Source organism: Hippoglossus hippoglossus, chromosome 21 (assembly GCF_009819705.1).
Source record: "Hippoglossus hippoglossus isolate fHipHip1 chromosome 21, fHipHip1.pri, whole genome shotgun sequence".
Taxonomy (NCBI): Eukaryota; Metazoa; Chordata; class Actinopteri; order Pleuronectiformes; family Pleuronectidae; genus Hippoglossus; species Hippoglossus hippoglossus.
In genome coordinates this window covers 6,608,439-6,628,815 of record NC_047171.1, presented here as the reverse complement: position 1 = coordinate 6,628,815, position 20,377 = coordinate 6,608,439, and the positions used below count along the sequence as shown (strand labels likewise).

Here is a 20,377-nt window from a genome sequence, read left to right as displayed (position 1 = left end):
TGCTTTACCTGGTATCAAAGTAGTTAGTAAATTAAAGCAGTAGTAGATCAATAATCAATAGAGTAATAACCTACTAAAAAGAGCTGTCATCAAGATTTGGTTCCAAAATTCCTCTGTAGTCTCAAACCTACCTTGCACCTGTGCAGCCAAAGAGCCCCAGCCTGCAACTGCACCAGTCAAGTGTCATTCCTCAACAAGACCCGAGTGCAGCCTCTTTAATCAGGCTCCACAGGAATGTATATTTGAGAAAGGTGTGTGTGCATGGTTACACATTTATTAAAAGATCCTGGTCTTTTGGGTGTGGGACTGTGAGACGGTGCAGGCTCGTGGGTGTGTAACACGGAATCCCATGTCCTGGACGGACAGGAGGAGTGTGTGCACAGGTAAACACACTCCAGGATCCCGGCGTGCGACAGCAAGATAAACATCATGGCCCCACATAAGAATAAACAAACAAATGCTAAGCAACTCGAACTCATATGAGGAGCTTTTGTTAAGTGCCAGGTTGCGGTGCTGAATCAAATCCTCAAAATAAATGGACCACGTGTTCATTTGTAAATCACAAGTGCCATAAATATTTGTTGTAGTTGCATCTGAGAACTTCTCACCTGACTAACCTGCTTCTCCTCATCTCACCTGCATCTCCACCTTTGTGACCCGGGGTCAGGATCCATGGCTTTCCCCTGACTAAGCAATGTGCTGCATAACAATATTAAAGTCATTAACTCTGCCAATGAGTCACTGTTCAATCAAGACCAGATGTAAAGAGTTTGGCTTTTTTAGATTTCAGACTCTCAACATTGAATTATCTGAGAAATGCACCGTCACTAAGTAAATCCTGGGAAGTTGGCATCTTGAAGATGTTTTTCACAGGCCGCATTAAGAAGTATCATCGTAGAGCAGTCAATAGTATAAGCTTTGTGATTGTGTTGCACATCTTTTGAGGAAACTTTATTGTGAACATGTAAACTACTTTATGAGTGTATTTAAGGTAATGTCTTTCCTCATAGTGAGTTGTCAGACAGGCCCCTTGTTCAAACAGGAACTAGTACAGTGCATACATCCCTAACTTTCATTATGGGTGATGCTTTGTTTCCCTTCTGGCCCATTGGGATAAAACTCAGTGGCTTTGCTCTGTTCTGAATGATGCTATGTTTTGTTACCACTCAGAGTGACACGACAATAAAGGCATTCTAAATTCTAAGATGCTCATAGAATGATGAAACAGTTTAAATAAAGTCGGCTGCACGTGTGCATGTGACACCATGAAGCAGCTGGAGGAACTTATTCAGGCCTCTGGGGTGTTTACACAGTAAAACTAGAAGCTCTTGAAAAGTCTTTCCTTTCCACATCAGGTCTCGTCCTACTATTGATCATTTTAAATCTAATTTAAAGTGCTACTTTTTTTTATCTTGCTTTTGAGTCTGTCCTATATGATTCTGGTAATGTAAATCTTTAGTTTACTTAATGCCTTGTGTGTATTTTCTTTTCTACAGATTTTATTTCTGGCATTGAACTTATCTTTGTATCCATGCTTGTGTTACCTTCCTTTCCCATGATTTGGCTGTTGTATTTAATATACATAAATATATAATATATTGAACTCTGTGCCTTTGTTTTAATGGTCAATGCTGCGCAGAGCATTTGCTACATCAACATAGCAAGAGCCGGAGAATTTGAATTAATTATGTCTTTAAATAGATGATTTTACTCTAAATTTGTATGTATCTATTCATTTCTTCAGTGAAAAAAATCTAAATGTCTTGGTTACATATAACTACCAGCCACCAAAGGTCATACGGTGCTTTGCATAAAGTCATACATCCTATATTCGTCAACTTATTAGCAAATTGTGCCCGAAACAGTCGAAGAACAAACAGTAGAAACAAATGTGATGTTGTGCTCTTGTTTATTGGAAATAAGAATACAGTCTGACAAGAACAATATTGCACATCCTAAAGCCTAACAGAGTCCACTCATTTCCATGAAGGTTCACTATAGGCCTAAATATTTCTTTCAAATAAATACAAAGCATAAACCTATGTCTGATAACCGCCTGGTTCTTTGGGCTGAAAGAGATATGGGCACAGATTTCACTGTGGTTGTGCGCCTGCAGTACGACGTACCGTCATTAACCAAGGAACAAACTGACAAGTTTAAAGCCAATTATTGCAGTTTGTCTGAGCCTTATTTAGGTGGGTTGATAAAGATCATTGTGGGGAAAAAAATGAAATACTGACAGTCTCTAGTTTTTCAGAAAAGCCTTTATTTCCTATTTCAAGAACATGCTTTAGCTTGGTGGTAGAAGTACTTAGATATCCATACATGCAGAGCCACAGAATGAGGGAGAGTTAGTCCATCTACAGGTCTGTGACAGTGGTCTGTCTGTCCGGGGCTCAGGTAGAGGAAAGGGTTCGGGGAGAGTTTTTCAATTTCTTTTTATTCAGGCGGGGGGGTCAGGCAGGCAGAGGGAAGGCTTAGTGCTGGATCCTGCGAATGGACTGCACCTGGTTGGTGTGAGCCTGGGTGCTGAACTCATTGTAGTTTCTGTACTCGCCTTGGTGTCTGTCTCTCTCCAGGATGTACTGGTAGCCACGGTAACCAGGGAACTGGTAGGCCACCCAGCTGCAGGGAGAGAGACGCACAAAGAGATGGGGTGAGCGATAAGGTCAGTGTGGGATTTAAACAGTCATTTATCCATCCATCCATTCATCCATCTTTTGGCTACAAACAGCCATTTAATGAATGATTTCAATAGATTCAGTCAAATTACAAGACTGTTTACAAGAGAAGATCAGTTAGCTGGAGAAGCTTTAGCTTGTCCAATCAGACTAAAAACATTCATCATTTTATTTATCTGAATTTTTAATGTTCTCTCCATATTACACCCAGTCAAGATAGATTGACCTGTTTCAACATGCTCTATTTTACCAGCTCCAACCATATTTTTACAGTAGAATATTTGAAAAGTCGAGTGGAGATGAAATATATACGGTTACAAAATGGACCAACAAACAGAGAGGACATGAGGACGCATGACTTACGCTCCCGAGTTGACTTTGATGGAGGGCACCTCCTTGCTGCACCAGCCCATGGCCTGTAGGGAGGGGTAGTCGTCGCACATCTCAAACTTGCGGCCCTGGAAGTCCTCACACTCGTACAGGGTCACCTTGCTGTCGCTGTGGTTCTGCAGAGGAAGAGAACAGAGCACAGTTGTGATGGTGCAGCCACTGTCAGGGGAGCTGTTGGTGAAGTAACTGATGTGAATATTTAGATGGAATTGGAAGGCGAGTTGGGTGAGATGTTGAATGTGTGGTAGATCGTGCTGGTTCATTCATTGTCAATAAAGTATATCTGGCCAGGAAGGGTTTGGTTCATGTAGTGCAGCTGGTTTTAAGAGGGTTTGGCTGCTGGGTCATGTGGTGGAGGGAGGGGCAGGGAAGTGTAGAGTAGTTTGGAAGAAAAGGAACTTACAGCGCACTTGATGGGTCTGAAGGAAAGCATGTGCTCGGTTCTGTAGCTGCTGTTTCCACTCCAGGCCTCGTAGCGAGGGTAGTCTCCCTTCTCCAGGATAAACTGCTGTCCCTGGAACTCTGGGTACTCATAACCCACCCAACTGGAGGATAGGGATGAGGATAGAGGTGTTACACTTACATCTACTCAGAGGACGTAATGCCAGAGGCACAAACATTGAAACTGAAACAAGTAAATCTCCCCCAAAACACACAGGATCTTACTTTGAACCATTAAAAACCAGGTAATTTAAGTGCAGCTACATTGAAACTGTCAGTTTGGTTAAACAATAGAGTCCAACGCCCATGAGTGAAAACAGCACGCAGCTTCTGTTGTCCCTGGGAGCACAAAGCAAACATTAGATAGTGCTGCTCCTGCCTCCTCCTCTACTGCTGCCGCTGCTGCCGCTGCTGCTGCTGCTGCTGCACCCAGGCCTTTTTATCTGATTGTCAGTCAGTCAGACTGTGTGGCTCACAGCCAGCAGCTGCACGCAGCCAACTCATATCACAACAGGGGTCACACTCGGGTGCATGCACACACACATGCAAAACCATAAATGCCCCAACTAGCGATGTAATAACACTGTTGGCTGTAATTTATGGCTTTTTTTTCAAATTCGGCTTTGTCTACTTGATTATTGGAGTTGGGTCGTGAATATTTTAATTAGACTTTTTCAACCACATAAAATGAGAATTATGAGATAAATAAACAATGTGGTTTTATTACATGATGTTGTATGGTTCTTGGTTAACTACAGATTTTAAGGAATAAAGTATATGAGCAGGACTTCAGACCAATTTGTCACCTTTGTTATGAAGGTATGAAATTGTTGTTTTGGATAAAGATGAAAAAATCTTTACGGAGCAAATCCAGGAATAAATCGTACTATTTTCAAATTTCAAATCTGGCCTCATCCTAAACTTAGATACTGTAAATACAACACAGACACTGGATAATTTACGCATAATGACCAACAAACCAGAAGAGAGATGAGAGTAAAGAGATTTTCAGAACACAAGCACTTTAAATAAAGAGGGGAGAATAAAAGGAGAGGCAGGAGAACCAGAGGAAAAAGAACAATGTCGACTTACGGTCCGTTCTCAACCTTGATGGAGCGGATCTTAACGAAGCCCCTCTCCATGATGTTCTGGCACTCCAGCATGAACTCGCAGCGCTTGCCCTGGAAGTTCTCCTCCTCCCAGACTGTGATCTTGAACTGGCCCATCTGCTCCATCTGTTGAGTGTTCATGGCTGCTGCTTCTCCCTTTGGGGGTTACTATCTGAAGAAGAAGATGGAGGGTTTAAAAAACATTAAATAGATGAAATCAAATTAGATAAAACCACAAGACCTGTCCTGAGTAGTTGTAGCATCAAAAATGTTGAGGAAAGTGTATTAAAAAAACATATTCTGATAGAAAATCCTTCTGATCGTCCTCATCCTGATCCAACTTCAATCGTTGTATTTTAGCATCAAGAAAAAAGATAAATATGATTAATAACATAAAATTCCCCCCCCCCCCTACAGTATTTCCGTTAACAGAAGGCCTATGTTATTGTTCCTTTACTCTAGACAGACATTTCTGTTAAGGTCTCTTGCTCCAAGGTGTCACTATAGAAGTGAAAAATTCCACTCATTCATCATTTTTTCCATTTCTCCACCGCACGGGTTTCTCTCGGTTTCAGTCGAGGAGATTCTGTCAAGTGAAACCTTGCCTGTAAATTACACCTCGTAACTGAATTGTAGCAGCTGCACAGAAAACAAATGCCACAACAGCAAACCGCCACAGCTAGAAAAGCACGAAAAGCACGATCGGAAGTCTCTAATTTTCACAATGTTCCATTTCTAAAAAGAGTTTCAAACCCTCTTCAGTCAAGCCTTTTTTAGATTTTTAAAGTAAAAACTGTTTGCATTCTGTTTATAGGCCAGACACAAGCATACCAATGAGGCATCGTCTTAAAAATAGCAGCTATAAGCCATGTTTTTTTACTCTCAGCAAATCAAGCCTCATTTAAAGGTCATCCACAGAAGTCTACATATTAAATACACAATGTGCAGCAGCATCTCTGTGGCTGTGGGGCTCCACCCACAGAGCTGTGCCCTGACTGCGGTTTCTCTGAGGCAGTGTGTTGATATACTTACAGACAGTACTGAGGTGGGACAGAGCCGGTATAATCAATGTCGGGGGAGAGACCCTCACCCTCGTTTTTATAGGGCCGGGCCCCCTGGACCCACGCCACTCCATTTGCCCGGCAGCCTTGCACACTCAGCAGCTGACCGGCCCAGCTGAATGGGCAGCATTAGCCTGGCGCTTTGTGGAGGCTCCAGAGCACCATTGTCCTCAGAGCCCCAAACTGACTTAGTCATCAATATGGCAGCCATGCTCAGTGGCAACCTGACCCAGGACTATACAATGGCAACGCACTGACACAACAGTTTGATTGGTGTGGCAGGATAATAGACACATTCTGGGAGCTGATCCCCTCTCTCACTCTCTCCCTGGGCTGTTGGTAAACTGGATCCTGAACTGGAGGTGGGAAAAGGGCCCAAATCCTTTACCATGGACCCACAGTTAAAAGACATGTGGTGATGTAGAGGGCATCCTTTTCATTTCTTTTTTCTCAGTGGTTGATCTTGAAAGAGTCAGTCGGATGAAATAAAATCTTCAGTGGTTGTAGTAGCTCTTGACTAACTGGGAAACTTTTACAATAATTTATGTCCCCACACCTCTGGCTACTATACCGAAATATGGAGCATCAGCATCCAAATGGGAGCAAAGACATCCGTGTGCTCTGTAGCTTTGGTTACTCATTCTTCCTACGGCAGCAGTATTCTAGTATATTGGAAAGATTAAGATGTATTTATATGTGGAAGGATCTAGCAGAATAACCATCAGATTTGAATATAAATAGATTTTTAAGATGGGAAATCAACAAAAACTGGATGAAAGGACAACCCATATATTTTTCTACTTGAGTCCTATGTCATTTTTTGATCATATAACTTAAAGAGTTGGAGCCTATGCAGCTTCGAAGAGGACAAATAACAATTCATTCATCCATTATCTTATTATCATCATGCCGGAGCCAATCCCAGCTGACACTGGGTGAGAGGTGGGAAACACCCAGGACAGGTCATCAGTCCATCAAAGGGCCGCAAATAATATAAAGAAGTTCAATAATGCCCAGTGTTAGTCACTTGATTAACAGACCTGTGATTATAGAAGCCACTCCGGGCTCCAGCGTTTGGGTTTTACATTTTATTGTCAGGGCTTCCAGTTCTGTTTGATTATAGATTTTCCTTTGTTACATGTTTGGAAACAATGGCTGAGAACGGTACACTATCACGTTTTAAATCCTACTCACAATCATGTGTTATATAAGTCTTTTGTGTGCTTATTCTCTTTCTGTTATTTGTTTCTGAGTCTTTGTGTGAAGCCAAAATGAAAACACTAATTCTGATACATGTTTTCATTTCTATAATAAATGAAATATATAATAAAATAGTAAATATAAAACACATAATCAAATTGTCTAAACAAAAATCCTACTCGTACATATGAAGGTTAGTGAGCACTGTCAAAATAATATATCTCTACTGCTCTAGAAAACAATTAAACTCTTAGTTCTGGAGTAAAATAAATAAAAATGAGCCTTTCCATGTCCCAGTCGTCCTGTTTAGTTCTGTGTTTAAACAATATCTGTGATGTCGAGTCGAGCAATAAACGCTGTACACCAGTGACTCACTTTCCTTCATCATTGGTGACATCTAGTGGCGAAGATATTTATTACACTCACGATGGCAGAGGCCTGTAAATAAGGCCTGTTCAGTTTAGTGTGTTAACATATAAGTGACTTCACATTCACTCACCAACCTGTGGCTCTGACTTGCCGAGGATTGAAACTTACATTTAGATGAAAATTAACACAACATGTTAGAGGGGCATTGTGTATAATATTTGTGTGTGTCTGTGTGTGTGTGTAGGTGGGGGGTGGGGATTGAAGGCTCCCACCTGTGGGCATGTGTGACCTGTTTGCTCTTCTGTTAACCCATTCATTGTCCTTCCCTTTGTGTGTGTGTGTGTGTGTGTGTGTGTGTGTGTGTGTGTGTGTGTGTGTGTGTGTGTGTGTGTGTGTGTGTGTGTGTGTTGTCAACCTGCCTGGCCTCAGAGCAGGTGATGGGCAGGTGAGACAACATGCGCATAAAGACACAGATGTCGTATTAGTGTGTATTCATGCTCCAATACCTGAGCGACCAAGTTTGTATATGTGCAGTACATACAAATAGGTAAGTGTGTGTACATGTATTCATGTGTGTGTGAGTGTACATGTATGTTTCTTTGTGTGTGTGTGTGTTTCAAATTATTTCATCTTTCTTCAGCAAGTCTGATAAGAAGCTGTTGATCATTACTCCTAGACACACACACACACACACACACACACACACACACACACACACACACACACACACACACACACACACACACACACACACACACACACGCACACGCACACACACACGCACACAAACACTCAATGGACACCTTATTTCCCTGTTAAATACAGCCTGGGGAGATTTGCATGTGTCAGGTACAGTGAACTTGTACAAAGATAGTTCAGTACTACTTTGAATCCTTATCTGGCTGTTTGAAAAAAGAAATTCCATTCATCTCTTCTTACTGCTCATGTTACGATTCAAATACTTTTCATTTGAACCATCGAGTCCAGTTGTAAGCTTTAAACTCTGGAGACAACTGCCACGAAATCTTCTTCAGCTCAGGTTTTAGAAGTCAGTCACAGCCAGGATGACAAATAAAGTATAAAACTCAGGTGTGGATGAAAGTTAAACAGGTAAATACTGTCGCTATGTGTGAAGAGTATCAGCTAACATGAAGATGGAGTTTATCAGACACCTTGGGAAATAGCTGCAGCGTGATCAGGAGTTAGTCTGCATCTTTTTATTGTAGGTCGTGTAACAGCCTCAGGACATTAGATAGTGTCATCGGACCGGGTGCAGCCTACTGTTCCACATACACATGTTTATATGCATGTAAATACAGTATGCCATTGGCGGATTACAGTTTTAAGTGAGTTTCAGCAAAGAAAATATTAATCCTGGGGATGTTCTGGTGTGCAGAGAATGATGATATGTGTCTGTTCCTTAGATAAAACAGTTAAAATGCAAAGAAAAATCATAAAATAAGCAATTATCTTTACTTCTCAATGCATATAAAGTATGGAACTGATGGAGGATTCAGTCAAATTACATATTTGATATTATATATTTAGTTATTGTATAAATAGGTAGCAGTGCACGACGGATGCAAACAACACTGCACAGAGAGCCTTGTTTTCTGGGTCAGCAAGAGTCATTTGAATAGTCAGTGACTGCACCTGGACACGCACACAAACACACACCATAAATACACATCCACTGACACACACTGAATAAATGCCCTCCTTCAGGTGGAAGATTACCATGGCGACTAATCCAGGTAAGGATGATGCAAGCAGGTCTCTTGCTCGGACCACCTCCATTCGCCCTCACTGATCCCTGCGCTGACTCACAGGCAGCTGGATTCACCTCCATGAAACTAAGAGAGAGAAAATGTGGATTATTACTGATTGTCATTGCTTGTACCTTCGACTGGTGAAGACACAAACACACACAAACACACACACACTACAGTTGGGGGATGTAGGGGATGTTCTGAATAACAGGGTAGTCACCAAAAAGGGAAATTTGAGTGCTTAAGTACGGAATTTTACAACTTTTACCAGTAACACTCAGTGAAACATCATGAAGTGGGGGAGCAAAGGAAAAGAGTTTGGCCAACCAGGAGTGAGAGCAGGCCTCGGCCATTTGCATGAGTCTTCATTATCAGTAACTGTCAGAGGAAACAGCACATAGCCTACAGGCAGCACAGACACACACACACACACACACACACAGACACACACCCTCTGGGAAACACTTGCTGCACCATTTACAGCGAACAAGTTTGGCAGGCACCACAAATGTAATCATCTTCCCTGCTGTACGGATACAAAGTGCGCTCTTAATGATGCTGATACAGTACGGCCCTGCACAGCAGACCTCAGATAGGGTCACAGCTGGGGCATATGGGGGAGGCCAGGTTTGTACATGAGGATTTTATTCCCACATCCCCCCCTCTGTCGGTGCTTCTCTCGTTTCTTAAACGTTTTACTCAACGGATGAAAAAACAGGAGAACAGTCAAGAACAGCACCAGAGGGATGGAACACTCTTCTGGGATAAACAGACAGCCAATAGATAGAGCGGTACAATTATAATGTGATGAAACTGAATGACAATATTAAGTAAATAGAATATTGCATAAGAGTTTCTGGGGCATAATATGTGCTTTAAAACAATCCCCATTATATTTGATATTGTTGTGCTGTGTCTCATGTTTGCATTGAAAAGCCTTTACTAGATAGAATTCAGTTTGGGTTTTCCCACCTGTTCCATGTGTGTCAAACATGACTCGGTGATTCAAACGGTCTTCTGAAACAAATGTCCTCATTCAGACCCTTTCTTTCACTGACACGGGTAAAAAAGCAGGTGCTTAAGCCTCCACGTCGAATCCTAAACAAATAATGCCGCTCCTGGAGCTGCATGGAAGGGAGGGTGCAGCAGCAGGACCAGTTGGGACAGTCGGTTCAATTTGGAGCGGGGTAACCAGGATACTAAGGAGCGTGAGCTTTCCTCTCCTCTGGCTTTTAACAAATATTGACTAGAGCTTCTAGCAGAGGCAAATAGGCTCTCAGGTAAAGAGAGACATGCAGGACTGGCTTTGTCATAATGTCTTTTGTGAGGTGATGATGCCTACATGAGATGTTTTAGTGAAAGAAAAGAACGAGTGGAGGGAACGTGAAGGGCTTTGTCTGCACAGGGGAGCAAGAGGTGAAGAAAAAATGTGAATCAAATTTCAGCCTGACCAAGACTTATCTCCCTGGCAGGTGGACATGCTTCACTACGGGGCAACATAATTACTTTTCATGTTTTTTACTATCACAGTTTCAAAAACATCGAAATACCACGAAGGCGCGATTCATAAATACTTTTAATTGCATAATATAACGTGTTAGATGAAGTGTAGAGACACATTTCAACTTCAAAGGATTCAAAGGAAGATATTTAATGGGATATCTCGTTAGATTAATTAAAAACAAAAAAAAGAAAGTAAGGATATTCAAACAAAGGATGTATTTAGTGTGTTTTGGCACTTTGTGTGTTACACTGCATGTCATTGTCATGTTTCTGCAGGATTGTGTAGGTGAAACTGTGTGAAAGTGAATTAGTTTGACCATTTGAAAACAAATAAAAGTAGGTAGGTTTATTTTCGTAAGGTATGAAAACATAAACCCTCATCGGCTGTTGGATAAAAAGAAAAGACATGAGTGTAAATTCAAATCAGAAACTTCAAGGCATATGTGATCTTTAACATAAGAAACAATCAAAGTAATGGATGCTAAAAGCACGATGGCTGAATACTACATCTTATAGCGTCCGAAATGACAGATGGCACATATCAGATGTCTGCTGTGTGCTTAATGTTTAGTTAATGATTAACATAAAGTCCCATTAAGCCCATCGCTCTGCTCCCCGGTGATCGCCTGCAGCCTCAGCTCATGACGTAGGAGATGAACAGTAATGAATAGGCCCCCAGTGGAAAATACACAGTGTCATCATGAATGTGCCAATGGGAAAAAATGATTAGCAAAAAGGGAGATGCGGATTATCACCCATATACCATTGTAAACGTCAATCTCCTCAGCAGCCTGCGTACGATATGACATCGTCCAGCTGCAGTTCAAATAGACACGGAATAAAAACTAAACAAAGACAGACCTTCACTTGGACGCTTTCCCAACGGCAGTTACAGGTTTATCAGTGGTGATGGTGTCATGGGTGAGATGAGCAGACAGGTTTTACACAGACATATGGATTCATGTGTGACTGGTAGTCAGGCTCACTTTATATATATATGTTTTCAGAAAAAACAAGAAAATACAAGCTGAAACTTCCTGCCTTGATAATATCTCTGAATTCACCTGCTTTGCTCTTTTCTTACTTTAATCCACACGCACTATTCAAAAAGAATCTGCTGTTTTTTAATAATTCAAACGTTTTAATCGTGTTTCTTTTCCTGCAGGTGAATGATTGTGACTGACTGTTGGTCCACGGCTGCCATGTCTCTCTGTGGCGCATTGCATGAAGCCACCTGTATGCAAATAAGGTCACCTCAGGGAAATGTTCCACACACACCTGGAGCTTCAGTTACTGACACTGTGCTGTTGTTGAGTTGTCTTACATGGAGCAGACTTCACCGCTGGTGTACTTTCTTCGAAATGTGTTCGAAGATTTTAGTTCACCATCTGTTCTTCATTTAAAGACTTTGGATCCCTGGTGTTGGCTGCAGCATCTGGCCTCACCTATCAGACGCCCTTCATTTAAATACACTCAAAACCAGTGAGAACAAAGACCATCAAACTTTCTTTCCTCCATCCTTTGTGTATAAATTGAGGCTTGACAGTGCTTTAAGAGCAGTGATCGTCTCCCAGGACCAAAACCATCCTTGCGCTTTTTTTCCAGTTGCCAACCCGTACCTGCGTAACGCGAGCCGAACGAACAAAACTTCATCTTCAGGTATTGTACGTGAGGCTCAACGTGAAGCAAATACAGACATGGAAAAAAGTCACAGAGGGTGAGACGAGGGTCCTGGAGAAAGAGAGGGGGGGAGAGAGCCCCCCCAGCTCGTTCCTCCTGGCGTCAGGGAACCTTTGGGAGGAAGATTCAGAAAAGTTAGGACAACAAGTCAAAGTAAAGACAGCGACTCTGAAGTGAAAAAGTATTTAACTTACCTTGAGAGGATGCAAAGATATAGAAAAGGTCAACGTGCGCAACCTTGGTCAGGTTTGGCTCAGCTTTTACGCGCACTGAATGTGTGCTGTGTGTGACAGGTATACACCTTTTATACCTCTACATGCTCTCTCTCTCTCTCTCTCTCTCTCTCTCCACCCCTCCTGCATGAAAACAGGGGGGGGGGAGAGAGAGAGAGAGAGAGAGAGAGAGAGAGAGTGGATCCTCAGGGCGCGCACAGACACCTGTCGCACGGTGCGTTGCTCTGATCCAATATTGACATAGAGGGGGGAGGGTGTGTGTGTGTGTGTGTGTCGGAGATGCAGTCTCTCCCTCTCTCGCCACACACACACACACACACACACACACGACTTTAAATTTCTTCTCACCAACCCCTTACCTCCATCCAAAGCGCCATCCTTCCTCCTCTCCTGTGCCAGGCAACGTGTCTGACCTTTGTGCCTGTAAAAAAAAGAAAAAAGCCTCATTGTAACGTAGCTACCTGTCGACTCCATTTGTCCCATTCACCTCCTGCTGGGGCATCATTTCCATATCATATACCTTGCAAATGACTGCGCTGCTGGGTGGCTCTGGCTCACCCTGCCTGCCCAACAACTCTTTTTGGGGGTAAAGCTGTGGAATGATGTGGAGGGGAGATATTTGAGGTTAAAACCTAATCTTTTACTGGAGGAAAAATCGGCCTTGAGAAAAAACTGACCTATCCTGTACTTTAAAAAAATATATAACGTTTTTTGGTTGGAGCTAGACTAATGACAATATACATGAATTTAATTTAATTGGATCATTCATCCAAATAGACACGTCGGTTCATAAGCCGTGTTAGTATCACTCAGCTTAATGGTGCATTGTCTTTTGTGACTGTGCAGGAACTTCATTCAAGTATGGGAAATATTATCAGGGTTTATATTAAATGATTTAAATGACAGAAACCCTATACTTAAAAAAAAAAGTCAGAGCATGAAATAAAAAAATGTGAGCATTTCCCAGGCAGAGGAGGGCTTAAGATCAGAGATGCATCATGGGAAATGTAGGATCCTGGTTTTAATTATTGTTTTAGAAAGGTTTAGAAATGTAAATGATATTTGATTTCGTACAAATTTGCATTATTTCACATTTCATAACAGATAAATCAAAACCAACAAAACGTCTGAGAATACTGGAATATTAATTTCAAGTCATGTCACCCAATCTTTCAGAAATACACAACCGAGCCTCAAGATTCAAATGAACGGTATTTGTGCACTTAAGCAAGTTAATAAGTTTATGATTCCTTCGAACCGGAATATAATTTTAGCCAAGTCACTTTAAAGTCAGGTGAAATCATGAAGAGATTCCTTCACTTATAATCCACAGCTCAGCTCGGACATTTATCCAATATCCAGACTTACTGTACATCGAGTTAAGTACGATACACGATTGACAGGTGAGCATCATTTACAATTGAATATGAAACAATGTTGAAACAAGTTTTTATTGAGTTCATTTTACAAAAAAAGTCACTGCATCTTCTTTTCGGAAACTTAGTGGCACGAAAACCCAAACTATAAGTCTGAAACTTTATGGCATGAAAACCCAAACTATAAGCCTCTGTAAGAGAGGAAACTTCATATTTATCCATTGAATGAAGCAGAAAACCACAAACCGTTTTCACTGCATTCTCATTAGGTCTAAATTCACAACAGTTGCAGCCTCAGGTCTCAGTTTGCAAAGTCTTTCCAAGGGGGAGGGGTCAAAGTGTAGGCAGTTCTTTCCTGTTTATCAACTTGTCTTTTTGGAGAGAGTAAATAACCAGTGGGCAAACTTCTTCCACACTTGTTCTGTCAGCTCTCTGATCTGCGAGTCACCTGAGAAAAATTACTGCCTTAACTAAACTTATTTTACTGAGCAGCATGGACGGCAGTGGAGTTAATTGTGTCAGTTATGAATCTGGCTCCAGTCAGATTTCTCTTGTTTAGCGATTCACAGTAATCAGAGGGAATAACCTGATCATACAGACAATAATCAAAACTGATGGAAAAGGCTGAACTCTTGTGAAGCAGGTCGTTCCGTCATGTTCTCGACAGAGTAAACCACACGCCATCATTTCTGTTGTTGACCTATAAAATTCACAACTTTGCATTTTCAAAAAAATATTAAGTCAAGATTAGGGTTTGTTGTTGAAAACCCCGGCATCCATTACAGAAACACGCTCAACTCATTAAATCAACTTAATACTGACGAGCTGGAACTGAAAATGAAAGACTTTAACTAGCACAGATTTGTGTCTGTGATGTGGAAAATACAGCTTCAGCAACTCCAAAGTACAAAAGATGCTCGATTGTGTGCTATAAAAAAAAACAAAGCTCCAAACTTTCAACGGAATTATTATACAACCGTTAACAAGCAGTTCCCATACACACCCTCATTTGTACTACCAAAATTTTGTGTAATATTTCAGCAATTCTACACAGAGCACACACAGGAATTGTGTGCTATTGAAAAAGAAAAGCGTCACTGGAAGTGGTGATCTTTGTGGAGGGAAAGACACCTGGACTGATACATTGGTATATTTTCTAATTAACAAGATAAAAAGTAATTAAAACACATTTTATCCTCAAATTGAAGCATTTTGCTGAATCTGGATTGAACCTGGTCAGACGCTCCCTCAGCTGATCAGATGTCAGGTCGGGTTTTGCAGCGGATGAATTGGAGGGAATCAGAAAAACACACGTAAAGCAGCTTATTTAAAAGGACAGGATGGAACGACAGCATATTTAACAGTAAAGCGTCTGATCCCAAACATCTCTGCTGTTTGTGTAGGAACAGTTTATTTTGCATGTAAATGTGAAAGTGTACATGCATGTTTCTATGGAAACAATCATGTGCACCGTGCTCTATGTGAACTATGTAAAAAAAATAAAAAATAATCCCAGGTCATCTGCATAGCTAATTATTAGAGTTGTTATTTAAGTTTTACAGGAGGCGTAATGATGACACTACTCCCGTTCTCCTATTGGCCGCTCGGACCCAGTCGCTTTGTGTAAGCATCCCAACCAGACTTTCTGTACGACTCGGCAGCTTTCAGCCTATCGGGAGCCTCCAGGACACCCCGTCCCACGATGATGATGTCAGAGGCCTTGCTGTGGATAACTTCCTCTGGGGTGGTGTACTGCTGGCCCAACCCGTCACCTGTATGAGGAGAGAGACCCGGAGAGATGGGATGCATGACTGAAGAGGAGTAGAGCGAGGGACAGGTTGTTGTGCACTGGCAAGAAAATTCAGATGCTATTTCTTGTGCTATAGCACCACCTGCTGTTAAAGATGAGTTACAACACAGAAACCAGAATTGTATGTCTGCCAACCAATGTAGTTTCCGAACTCAAATGAAACCAAAAGGTTGAAAAAATTATTGGTCTGATGAAAAAGTGTCAGTTCACCTCCAGCCTGCATCTGCACCCCGGGGGTCATGTGGATGAACTCCGGCCTGGTGCCGACCTTGGAGCCGCAGATGAAGCCGATCACAAAGTCGGACTGCTCCTCTGCCATATTCAGCTGTGAGCACAGAGAACAGAGTTAACCACCGATAACCTGTAGCTACAGGAGATGGACAACATACGGAGAAACACGCGTACCACGGCCTGTGTGTATTCTCCAGTGGCCAGTGAACCCTGGGAGCTCATCTGCGCTATGAGCAAACAGCCTCGGCCCAGACTCTTTCCTACAGCACTCAGACCCTTCACCACACCGGGCCCCGGCACCGCGTGAGCATTCACAATGTGGGACCAAGATGAGATCTGGTACAAACCACCTGGAAGACAGGGAAACACAAGCACACTGTAAAGCAACTTAAACATTAACAAGATAAAAGTTTTGTGACATTTTATGAATAAGCCGCATACAAATTCATACCAAACTTCACTAAATCTTCTAACCTTGGTATTGATGCTTGACCGTGTTCCCAATGTCGGCAAATTTGCGGTCTTCAAAGATGAGGAAGTTGTGTTTCTCCGCCAACTCCTGCAGCTTCTGGCTGCAGTCCGCTGTGTAGTCCTGCCAGCAGACATGACACGATCAGTGCATTTGTCTTGACAAAGTTCTCCTTTGCAACAGAGCGGTTCCACTCCTTTACCTCGAGGATGTCGACATGCGTCTTCAGCACGCAGATCTTGGGACCCAAGCAGTCGGCCAGCTGGAGAAGCTCCTGGCTGCTGGTCACGTCTGCCGACACGCAGAGGTTCGACCGTTTGTCCTCCATGAGCTTCAGCAGCTTTGATGCCAGAGGGTGAATGTCTGCGGGGGGGGGGGGGAAGAGGGGAGAGTAGAGGAAGAGATTTATTTCACAATGCAATATTGAGTAGCATAACATTTCCAAATTGAATACTGACATATCGTCAATTATATTTAGCTTGTCATACAGATCTAAAAATCTGCTGCTGAATGTGTTTTAGTTTACAGCACATCAATGCTTGCATCGGCCCTTATTGACAAAAGCTCTCGAATATCCTGGTCTTTCCAAGTTGACATCTTTATCTGTCCTCTTTTTCATTCTGAGATGTTTGTATACATATTGTGTCAAACACCATCAACACTCGATCGCTTTGAAGTTTCCGGAAACTTTCCTGCTGTATACTGAGGCACTAGCACCAACAGTTCAGGAAAATGTCTAGAACAGTCATTCCCAAAGTGTGGGCCGCGGCCCCCTGGTGGGCCGTGAGAGGTCATCAGAAAATAAATAGATAAAAAAGTTTCAGATTTGTAAGTAAGCGTTGATTACCACCAAACATTTATGATTGATTTAAAAAAAAGTAATCATCACAGGTAATGAAACAAAGACATGAGATGTAACTTCCATGTTGTTCTTATTTTGTTGTTCCTCGTTGTTCCACGTTGTTCGTATGACCTATATAGCAGGTGTCGTATTTGCTGACCGTCACATTAACACTTGAACGCATCCTTATCGGGGGAATCATAGGTGAGGGAGAACTTTGTTGTGAGCTGGGTCGAGCAAGATGGAGCAGAGGAAAGCTGCTGATGACGAAGGGGAATCAGAAAGTCAAACTGAATGATTCAAAACTAAAAAGAGGACTCGCAGAAAGGACTCAAGTGAGGACCTGTCGCTGGCCCAGAGGACAACCCCCAAGCCTGTGTGTGTGCTGTGCGCTGAGATGCTAGCTAACAAGACCCTGGGACCATGTAAAGTGCGCCGCCGCCATTTAGAAACTAAACATGGACAATTTTTATCCAAGCCTCGAGCATCTTTTAAAAATATGCTGAGAGAGCCTCAAGTATATTTGGTTACGCCTCAAATGTGTTTTTCTTCTCCCGGATATTCTTGTTGTGCTCTGTTCTACAAACAGTAAGAATATATTTTTGACAATACACTATTTGCACTTCATGTTTTTTTATATTGGTTGCTTTGCAAATTGTTATGCTTAAATGTGGATGTTATTGGATTTGCACTGCATATGCCTGCGTTCATATACAATTATTTTTGCTATAAAATTAATAATATGTATGATTCTAGTCCTGTGTGTGGATCATATAGTCGTGATTAAAAGGTGTGGGTGGGCCGCACACATTTTTCAGTTTTTAAATTGGGCCGCGGCATTCTTAAGTTTGAGAATGGCTGGTCTAGAACAACTGGCTGGGACATTTGTGTTCTCGCATACGGCCCCTCCAGATAATCTAAGGAGAATGTCTGGAGGTCAGCGCAGGCCTGAAAGCAGCTTTAGTTACTTGGCAGCTTGGCTCTGTCTGCGTAGCTCATCTCCAGGTTCTGCTCCACACACGGCTTCTTGGTGGCAGGAGCGCCATTGCCGTTCTCTTCCTTGGGCCTGGAAGGGGCATGCATCAAAAGTATGCATCAAAAAACACAAACCCGCAAATGTGTGTCACTAAAAAGGGAAAAGCTGCTGTAATAACTGTACCTGAAAGTGTTGTTGTCCAGGATAAACTCGCGGACGCTCTGGGCAGTTTGGGCGTCGATGCGTTCGGCTGCCAGCAGCACGTTGAGCAGCTTGAACATGGAGATGATGGGATGGAGGTGGATTCCCCGAGACGCCAACATCTCCACGGCGCCTTGCTCTCTGTCCATGAGGACGATGGCATCTGTCACCTTGACAAATCAAGCAAATATTAGAAAAATCACACTCTCCGAGCCACAAGTCAAATCATCTCTGTACTTCTACAGCCATTGCAGTGATCAATCACTTTTAATCGGGACCATCACTGGAACATCATCACCACTGTATTTGGATACTGAACCTTGAGTCCCTCTTTGTAGAGGACTTCAGAAGTCTCCATGATGCTGGAGCCGCTGGTCACGGTGTCCTCGATGATCAGACACGTGTCCCCCTCACGATACGACCCCTCCACCATACGCCTGGTCCCTAGAAGAAGAACATGTGCAAGCTTAGCAGTCACTATTATGAACTTTGAGTTGGTCCCCTATCTAGCAGAGAACTTGCATTTTACACTCATTAGAATACCCCTTACTTGGCTTGATCCCCCTAAATCCTACACACTGGACCTTTTAAAACCCAGGTCCATTGATTCTGTCCTTCCCTCTCAGCACCCACCATAGTCCTTGGCCTCCTTTCGTCTGATGAGCATGGGCAGTTCATGTCTGGAGCAGATAATCGTGGCAATAGGCAGGGCCGTGTACGGAACCCCGCACACCGAGTCAAACTGCAGACCCTCTTCTTCCACTCGCTGGTAGATGAGACTTGACACCTGAAAGTAAAACAAGGTTTACAGCAACAAAAAGGTCAGAATGTAACCATCAAGGGACATAGACACATCTAATGTACCTTCTTTAGAGGTCCAATGCATTTCATGATCATGTTTAAACTCCATAAACTGGATATATTATGCTCAGACCTCACAGGGTGTCAAACGCAACAACTTTGAGACAAATTCGTGGAACCTTTTATTGGCTGTTAGGTTCATCCAATACATTCTCATTATGGCAGGTTGAGCTCGATCATAAATACAGAGTTACCAGTTTATTGAGTCAGCTTGGAGAATGTCAGTGCAATAGCCCTTTTCACTAGTATGTTTTATCTAAATTGTGGTTCTTTACCCTAAAATGGGCCCTTTATACTTAAATACTTTATATTTACAATTAAAGTGGGTCCTCTCTACGGAGGTCGCCATGTTTTTTTTTTACAGTAGCCCAGACTTGACAAACTAAACACGTTTTGAGTTTTTATGACAACTGAAGCTACCACAGGTTCTCTCTCATGTTTGGAAAGGGAGGGTGAGGTGAGGGGTATTCAGCTGCAACATGCAACTCCACCACTAGATGTCACTGAATTCTACACACTGAACCTTTAAAAAAGGCATATTAAGTCTTGCATTAACCAATAGCTGCAGAATCCTTCAAGTACATCTATTTATAAGGGGATCGGGTAATGAAGGTGTCATCATTCCTGACCAGAGTTTCAACAGAAGTGCACCAGCGTGTTGAGCTGGTAAACAGCCACGTGTGCTCTAATTATAACTTCCAGGGCGGATATCAACACGGATAGAAGAACAGGTTTTCTTCAGGCAGCCGTGGAGCAGCGGGAGGAACCACAGTGTGTGTCGCGTTATGGAAACACGATGTAAAGTCATGGAGGAGCAGCAGCAGCACGTGTGTACCTGGTTCATGAGAGCAGGATGGGACACCAGCACCCGCAGGTCGATGTAGATGGGGGTCATCATGCCGCTCTTCAGCTTGTACTCCCCGAACTTCACCGCATTCACGTCGTGCAGCTTCAGGATCAGACTGTCGATGCACATGTTCGCCATCTTCTCGTCTATTGACAACAGCAGATCTCTCTCTCTCTCTCTCTCTCTCTCTCTATCTCTCTCACGCTCTCTCTCTTTCCCTCTCTCTCTCTAACTTGTGTGTGTCCCGAGCTTCGCTTCCTCAGCAGCAGCAACAGTTTCAACACTTCCGCTCGGGTTATTTTCAGAATAAGAGCACCGTGATTTTTGGA

The 20,377-nt window shown here is 42.6% G+C and overlaps 2 protein-coding genes across 2 annotated transcripts; both read right to left on the bottom strand.

Moving 5' to 3' along the window:
• Positions 1–2,244: 2,244 nt before the first annotated feature.
• cryba2b (crystallin, beta A2b) lies at positions 2,245–5,777 on the bottom strand. The gene is made up of 5 exons (XM_034574483.1): positions 5,654–5,777; positions 4,605–4,793; positions 3,475–3,616; positions 3,045–3,187; positions 2,245–2,625 (listed from the first exon to the last, which is right to left on the bottom strand). The coding sequence occupies exons 2-5, from the start codon at positions 4,760–4,762 to the stop codon at positions 2,478–2,480; spliced, it is 591 nt and encodes a 196-aa protein (XP_034430374.1). The 5' UTR covers positions 4,763–4,793; positions 5,654–5,777; the 3' UTR covers positions 2,245–2,477.
• A 9,426-nt stretch (positions 5,778–15,203) lies between these two features.
• umps (uridine monophosphate synthetase) lies at positions 15,204–20,377 on the bottom strand. Its single transcript, XM_034574480.1, has 10 exons — positions 20,037–20,377; positions 18,974–19,127; positions 18,660–18,784; positions 18,323–18,510; positions 18,132–18,229; positions 16,525–16,685; positions 16,328–16,445; positions 16,028–16,203; positions 15,833–15,947; positions 15,204–15,584 (listed from the first exon to the last, which is right to left on the bottom strand). Exons 1-10 carry the CDS (start codon positions 20,184–20,186, stop codon positions 15,406–15,408), a joined length of 1,464 nt encoding a protein of 487 aa, XP_034430371.1. The 5' UTR covers positions 20,187–20,377; the 3' UTR covers positions 15,204–15,405.